General features: G+C 39.9%; 1 protein-coding gene across 1 annotated transcript; it reads right to left on the bottom strand.

Annotated features, from left to right (window-relative positions):
* Nucleotides 1-3,746: 3,746 nt before the first annotated feature.
* Nucleotides 3,747-7,943, bottom strand: BTG1 (BTG anti-proliferation factor 1). Its single transcript, XM_032221340.1, has 2 exons — nt 7,478-7,943; nt 3,747-5,069 (listed from the first exon to the last, which is right to left on the bottom strand). The coding sequence occupies exons 1-2, from the start codon at nt 7,623-7,625 to the stop codon at nt 4,705-4,707; spliced, it is 513 nt and encodes a 170-aa protein (XP_032077231.1). The 5' UTR covers nt 7,626-7,943; the 3' UTR covers nt 3,747-4,704.
* Between the last annotated feature and the right edge of the window lie 469 nt (nt 7,944-8,412).

Genomic DNA, 8,412 nt, shown 5'->3' with positions numbered 1-8,412 from the left:
GGCCACTGCAGTTTAACTGAAAATTGCTAAATAATTCAACTGCTTGCTTCATGCTGAAACTTTTAACAGTGTCAGAGTTTGTCTATAGATGAAGGTCAGTGGTGGGTTGCCAATTTTTTTACTATCAGTTTGGGCGTGTTTGCATGCATGCACACATGTTGCTTTTGCGCATGCGGGTAGGTGGAGCCTCCCACCAATGCTACTATTGGTTTGCCCAATCTGGGCCAAACTGGGAACAGCCCACCTCTGATGAAGGTTGCTTTCACATCTGAGATTAGACCAGGTTTCTTAAACATTTGTTGAACAAGCAATATTGACTTGGTTCACATTACATTAATCCAAAAACAAGCATGACATGGCATAGGCCAATGTGGAAACATGCCACAAATAAACATGATAATAAAACTAATACAAGTAAGATACTGGAATAGAATTAATTACTGCAAGTCTTTAATGTTTTCAAGATGCTGGTCTAATTTCCAAACAGTTGGACAAACAATTCATGCTTTAAGGTTTCCTTTCCAATCTGGAGCCTTACAATGGGCTGGATCGCAACTCCTATCATCTCGTGGAAGCAAGTTTACCCTGATTATGACTAGGAAGCTGTAACTTGATATATCAGGAGGGTGGCACTTTAAGACATAGTAAGAAAGACCCTCCAGTTAGAAGTGAGATAAAAAGATTCCACCATTTTGACCATAGATTGTTTAGGCAGTAGATAAGAGTTCCAAATAAAATTTTGGTACTTCCATATTTTTAAGCCACCTTAGGCTGCTTGAGAAGGCAAAAGATTCCAAACATTTTTCCTTCTAATTACTTACTGAAAAAAAAGTGTCACATTGGAAATACTAACATTTTTTAATAGCACTGCTAAAAAATAGAGATTTGTTGTCTGAATTACAACTCCTATAATCCCTTGCCACAAATTGATTGGGTCTTATGTCAGTGAAATCGAAAGCATCTGAACACAAAGCTTCCTACTATTGCTATTAGGCAATGCCTGATATATTACATAGATACTTAATTTCAGTAAAGAATCTTTGAACACCTTAGAAATGTTCATAAGAACGTTCAGACTCTTAGCTGTTTAAAACATTAAGATTTCTTTCACTGAATAACCATCCTCCATATTACAGAAGCTGTTAGTCTAGTTACAACTTGGGCTAAGATAAGACAGTACTGCTGGGTGGAACGGATTTCATTTCTGCCTTAGTTGTGAATTTTGCAACCTTTTTTATTTCTCTGGTCTTTTGCTGTCAATGTATGATGGCAATTTTGCAACTTGTAACCCTTGGATTCACACTCTGCCAATGTTCAGTCCAAAGATAGGTTAACAATGGTGACATTTCTCACCCTAGCTCCCATCTTCTGGGTGTTAACAATCTGGTGCTATATGGTCCTTCACTATATAACTCCCAAAGTGATCAAGTGCTTTTTTAAAAAAACTGCCTCGATCCTGCTGGTAAGATGTCTAAGGTTTGGTTTCTAGAAAAAGGGAAGTTAACTCAAATTCAGTCTCTCTTATCAGCCTCCTGCAGGAAATGTAGAAGCCACTTGGCAGAAGCAGACAACCTAACAGCACATTATTGTGTTTTGTTTATAAATGTCTTGAAGTGACATCATGAGCGCAAGAGTTATAGGTTCCGAGCAGAAAACAAATAGGAGTACTTGATCGACATCTGCAGATCTTTCAAGTATGAAAAAGAAAGGCTATGTTTTAGAGTGACAGGAAACCAAAGTATTGCTTTTTTCTCTAAAGGGACTGTGTGTTCTGCTGATATATGACCGCAACAGTACAATCACTTTGAAAAAAGCCTTAAGGTTAGAACCAGCACTGGCTTGTTCCAAAGTAAAAACATAGGTTTTTTTTTTTAAAAAAAAAACCTGCTTAGCAACTAAAGTCAATAGATGCGGGAGGGACTACTTTTGAATTAGGTGGGGTAGGTAGGATGTTAGACAAATGAGGGTTGTTGTTATTGTTTGGATAATTAAGTATGCATTCACCAAGGAGGAAGTGATCAAAGGATTGATTGTGTAAGGTCTGTGCTTGGGATATAATACGTTTCGAATTTAAAAGAAACCAGTTCATCCTAAGAGTGATCTATACTTAATGAGTGACATTTCAAGAAAATGTCTTTATAAGAATAAGTACTGCGAGCAGTTTTGCTTGCTTTTAACATCAATGTTACACTATATAACATAGTGCTACCCCTAAGCAACTAAATTGTGTAAGTATTTTGTTTAGCACGATTCAAATAGCTTTGTGTGAGATTGTGGGTACAAAAGCTCTTGAATGTAAAGTGCCACAAATCCAAACTATTTCAGGAAGTAGTTTTGAACTGTGCTTCTGATGTACTTTGAACATTTTGAATCCATTTATGTAGTGCTTAGATGAACAATTTTCCTTGGCCTATAGCACTCCTACACTCAAGTTTAAACCACAGATGTTGGTATGTTCTTTTCATTTGACTCATACAAGCAAGATTGATTCCTAGCCTAAGCTGTAGAATACAGCTGAAATTCATTTCACAAACGCAAGCCTCCCCCAAATATGTTGCTCATTGGAGATAGGTTATGCAAGTTGTAGCCCCTTCCCACATATCCACCAACCTAGTCAAGAGAGTGGAAAATGCCAGCAGTCAATTTATCTCACTGCATACCAGTCTTCCTCAAGCTTGTACTTTCCAAATACAGTATGCTAGGAATGAGTTTGCTACACTTATAAAGGCCATGCAGAGTGGGGTATTCTGGGAATTGCAGTTATAGCATAGCTGGAAGTTAACAGGCTAAGCACATTAGCTTACAGAACCTAATATGTATTTTTAATAGGCCTTCCTTAAACATTAATGGGAATGTTAACTTTAGGTATTTTGCAAGTTATAAAGCTACAATTTCATCAAGAAGTTGCACAGCAGTCTTGAATGGGCAAGGTATGCCATGTCAATCTCTCCCATACCTTCTAGCACTTCAGTAGTCAGATCACAATTGTGGTATGTGGGAATTTCTTACATTGGGAAACTTTTGATTGAAGGCAGCAGTGAAGAACCTACCGACAAGCTCCAGTTATAAATTCAAGCTTTCAAGCCATTCCTATCCAGTTTTACTGAACAGAAGCTCAATTAACTTCCATGGGCCTAACTTCAAGTTTTTAAATCAGGAAAGAAAAGTATACATACCTTTTTGCTGAATGCCATCATCTTATGAACTCTAAGGGAATCTTGTGATTGAAGAATTGAAAAGAAATCAAACTTTTCTGTTGAGCGGTTAACTTGCTCCTAAGGGCTGTGCAACATTGGTTTTTAGTAAATACCAACTGAGCAAGGTATCCGTCAAGTCAGAAATAAGATTTTTTGTTTATTACTTTTCTTATGTTTTTAAATGGTGGATTAGTTGAACCACCTTGACTTGCTATCCTTGTTCATCAGGCAACCATATAAACATTAATCCTCTGGATTTGGTCGTAATTCTTGTTTGTTGGAAGTCACTTCAGCAGGGTTTCCACGTATTCAGGAATTAATAGACTTGTGCATTATCTCCACATTGATTAATTTTGAATAATATTAAAAATTAAAGTGAAACATTCAATGTGTGTTCTCAAACATTCACACTCCAACAGTCTTCCTCATCCATCTGTAATGATCATGTTTTTTTCCTGCATCTGCCCTCCATGTTTATCTTTTATAATACATTAACTGGGATTAAAAATAGTTTTAACTAATCCTATGCAAGCACGACAAGAGATTAAATTAAAATGCCAAGATAGGAAATGATTTATTATAGAGAGAAGAAAAGTTTCTCATCCAAAATATAGAAATCTGTACAACTTTGCCACAATCAATATACATGAACTGTACAAATTTACACCAGTTCATAATTTACCCAAAAAAAGATGACTAACAAAGTTCACAAAATAGATGGTGGTTTGTGGAAAAGACTTTTACCAATTAAGTACAAGGAAATTACAAACCAGACCTCCACTTTCTAAAAATAAGAGGTTTACTCAGTCTTAGAAAACTACAAGCTAGCAAATGTACAGATAGCTGGCTGGTAAAATACACCACAGTTCAGACAGTGTCTTTAAATGGTCTCTCTTTAGCCTGTTGGCATAGCACAGCTTACTCACTTACTACCTTGAAGGCCAATACAAAACAGCAACTGAACCATTTTCCCCAGTTCATGGCCACTAAGTGTGACTTATGTACAGTCTATACATACTGTTAAGTGCTAGGTAAAAGTCTGGATGAATAAAATTTCCAGTATTACCATTTATAACAAGTCCTATTACTGAGCTGCCAAAAATGGTAACTTTAAAAATGTATAGTGCAAATTCTCTGCAACCACTTAATGCAGAAAACAATTTTATAGCTATAGACTTAGATTGAAAATGTGTGTGTGTGTGTGTGCAGTTTTTTTTAAAAAAAGAAGAATTAAGCAAAACATCTGGGAGAAAACTACAGCCTATCTGGGTCAACTTCAGGCATTAGGAAATAAAGCAATCATCTATACTCACAGGCTATTAAATCACTGAAAGGTACTGTCGAAACTATGGCACTGCCATTATCAAATCAAGTTTACCATTCTATGTTGTGCCAGGTCTTCACAGCTGTGAAATGGTTTAAATTCCATAATCCATCCCCAGAGGAGCCCACCCAAAGTAAAAACCAAATTTATCCATCCATTCTATGATGATCCATCCACAGGCTATTATCTTAACCTGATACAGTCCATATTGTAGCTCTTTGAGGGGCTGGTTCTGCCCAAGAGTTCTTCCTTACAGCTTATTCGACTGTCTACCATTTGCATGCTGGTGCTACTTTGGCTTGCTCCTGCTGGTGCGGCTTCATACAGCACACAGATCGAGCCATCTTCTCCAATTCGATAGGATACTTCATACGGGTCAACCCAGAGAGTAAGTTCACTTGGCAGGAGCCGGAACAGTTCCTGGCTGCTAAGTCCAATCCGGTGTGCTGCTTTCCCAATCAGGGGATCCATCTTATGGTTGATACGGATGCAGCGATAGCCTGATCCTTTGCATGGCTTTTCAGGGAACCAGTGGTGTTTATAATGTTCTACAAAATAGAAAAGAGTAATAAACATCACACTTGGCTCTTCACAAAGGTTCAGAAACAAGAATCATTCTTTTCTAATGCTTCAATGATAGATGAGGTATGTTTACGTTTAGGGTTGACAACTTTTCTTAGCAGTAATTACTACTGCTCTTATAACCCTTACAGCTGCCTAGGTGTATAGAAATTGTTATCCAGTGCATAAGACAATAGAACTGGTAGTGGGGTGGGAAACAGAACAGTATATCAACTTATTAGTTGATGGCCGGAAAATAATGCTAACTTTAGCAAAAATACTGTAGCTATTGAATCATTTTTTTCTAAAGCTTCTGTCATTTAATTTCAAGAATAAATTCATGTTTGCATATAGAAAGGCCTATCTATCACAATGAAAGACTATACCCCGAAATTTCTTTAAGAGCTTCTTATCAAAGTCAGACATTTATTTCCACTAATCTTAATGGCACCTTCTCGCATTACATTATACACAAACTATTACGAAAGTGCATGTATGAAATGTTATGATCAGCACCAATCAACTTGAAGTGCTAAATAAAGTGCTATTCAAAATACCATATGAATGATATATTATGTAAAACAAATTTAGATGTTTTTTCCCCTTGCAGGATAGTTTTGTATAGCTTTAGAAGTGGTTTACTGGGGGAGGGGGGGATGTCCAACTGAGATCAGGTCGGTTAAGATATTAAAAACAGACGTCACAGTGTTAATGCTTTGTTCAGACTGCACATACACACAATTTCCATGCGTTTACTTGTACATGGATTAGCATACCCCAGTCTCTACCAAAGAGCATTTGTAGAAGATTCTTCATGTAGTACAGTCAAAAATGTAATTTAAATCTTCCAGTGCTAATAAAAATATTCCAAAACTAGGATTTCCAAACCAATCTTTACACTCAGTAATATTTTCAGAACATAAGGAACACGTTTTGAGATACCTTTTCTCTGTTGCTAATACTTAAAATCTTAATATTTTTGCTTAACACTTCATTTACCAGGCTCTTTACAGGTGACAACACCTTTTAAGATTCAGAACAGAAAAAATATTCAGTAATACAGTATTTCATCATTACTATGTAGCACGTACTTAAACTATATTAGTAATGTTACTAGGTGTGCAGAAAGGCACTCCACAGAGACTGAATTACTACAACTTCTTAAGTCATGTTAGAAAGAAAACAAGTTGCCTGGCTTGTGATAAAGCTGTACTGTAATAATCGATCCCCCACAATGAAGAGGGGACTCAGATACTGCTATAACTCAAAGAAGAAACTAATGTAATCTTTATTTTTAATTAACAAATTAATAGTCCAAGCTTATTAAATAATTCCCTCTGCCTTCCCGAAAGGTATGAAAATATTGGCTACTATACCAGATAGGTGCATTTAATATATTCTCTCTAAGCTAATGGATGAAGAGGAAAGGAAAACAGATGTGGAAAAACATGCATCCCCCGCCCCCCAGCCTTTAGGCAAAATCTCAAGAACGTCTGTTCTGCACTCCTTCAGTCTCAAGCAGTTGAAAATGGTAAATAGAGCTCTTCCAGAGAATGCATGAGACATACAGTTTAAGAGATACACAGCTTAGCAGTTACTTGCATCTAGGCAGAATGAGAAAAGGCCATGTATCTTAAATGAGTTCAAAATGCCACCCAAATTTACTTTGCTCCTTTTTATACACAAAACCCTACACAAAAATTGGGAGGGGTGTAAAGACTTCATAGGCAGAACTTAAAAAGTATGATTGACGTGTAGGTCTGTATGCTAGCCTACGCACGCAATGTGATCTTTGTATAAACCCAAAAAGGAAAGAGGAACAGAAGGCAGCTAAAGGGACTTTCCAGACACGCAAGGGATAATATACCAGCGAAAAATTCCCCGTTGCATACACAAGCACTGAGTAAAACCAAAACCAAAGGAAAGTACGACAATAACCCACTGTAATATATTTAGACCACGGTGGGCTAAAGTGATAAAATAGCTGCTTCCTAGGCTTGTACAAAACACAAAGGTCTCGTTCGTTTCCTGAAGCCGTTTGGAAGACTGTTGTTATTCTCACGAACCGTCCAAATCATGCAACCAGCTTACACATCATTTACCTCCCCTTCTTCCCAACACTGCAACATTTTCCCACCAATTGCCCAGTGCCAATGCTGGCTATCATGGGACCTTTAGCCCCCAACAGTTATGGAGGGCAGCTAGTCGGGGGAGGCTGAAATATTACGTTGATAAACAAGATCGGAGGGATCACGCGGTCCGGGGGGGGGGGGGCAACTGCTCTATAAGGACAGCAGCTATGCGGTCGTTGCTTCCCCCCCCCCCCGCCGCCGTCCCCATACTAGCCGGAAGGAGACGAGAAGTCTGAACACCTTCTCTCACCCCCCCCCCTTACCTGCCAGCAACTCCTGCAGGTTCTGACTGAACGTTTGAAGCTGCCGCTCATTCATCAGCCCGTTGGTACGCAGGAACTTGGAGATGAAGTTCACAGCCGCGGCGATCTCACGTATCATGTTGGCCCGGGTATAAAGGGCGGGATGCATGGAGGCGGAGGGGGCGAGAGGCAGCCAGCTCCGGTGGTTTACCAGAGTGTTTCGGGGCGCGCGCTCAGCGGCCGCCGAAGAGGAACGAGGGTGGGGACGAGAGAGAGAGAGAAAGAGAGAGGGGAAAACAAGTCGAGGGAGGAGGAGAGGAGGAGGAGGAGGAGGAGGCGAGCTTTTCAGAAGACTGCAATTCAGGAGGGGCGCCCACTCCTTCTATTGAGCCGCCACCCTCTGACGTAGTCAGGCGGCAGTGCCAGGACCTACCAGATCCCGCCTCCAACAACCATTTCCTACCAAACAACGAAGGAAGGCTTCGCCGTGCAGCGCCTTTATAACCGCGGCCAGGCTGGCAATGGCGCTTGAAAAAGGGGCCGGGATCCCGTCCCAGCCAATCGGGCGATCGCACCATTGGACGTCTTGTTGGAACGGAGGGGCACGGGGAGAAGTGATGTCATCTGAGTTGTAAACAAATAGAACTGCAAGTGGGAGAGGAAGCGAGAGAGCGAGCCTTGGGTTTGTTCGTTGAGCGGGGCTGGAAAATAGCAGCGGCAGCAACAGCAGCGGCCGCCGCTTGAGAATGGAACGTCTCGTACTGTATAAAGACGTTTCAAAGGGCTGCAATAGCAGCTCGAGCTTGCTGGCTGGCGCTCGCCACGTCCAAATGAATTTATGTTTTTGTTTAATACGATGCATAACAAGGTTGGGAAAGACGGGAGGATCAAGTTTATCTTACTCAAGGGTAAAAAAAATGCGAACGGCTTTTGTTGATCCTGCTATCGGCTGATCT

Source organism: Thamnophis elegans, chromosome 7, assembly GCF_009769535.1.
Source record: "Thamnophis elegans isolate rThaEle1 chromosome 7, rThaEle1.pri, whole genome shotgun sequence".
NCBI classification, from domain to species: Eukaryota; Metazoa; Chordata; class Lepidosauria; order Squamata; family Colubridae; genus Thamnophis; species Thamnophis elegans.
This window is presented reverse-complemented; position numbering and strand designations above follow the sequence as displayed.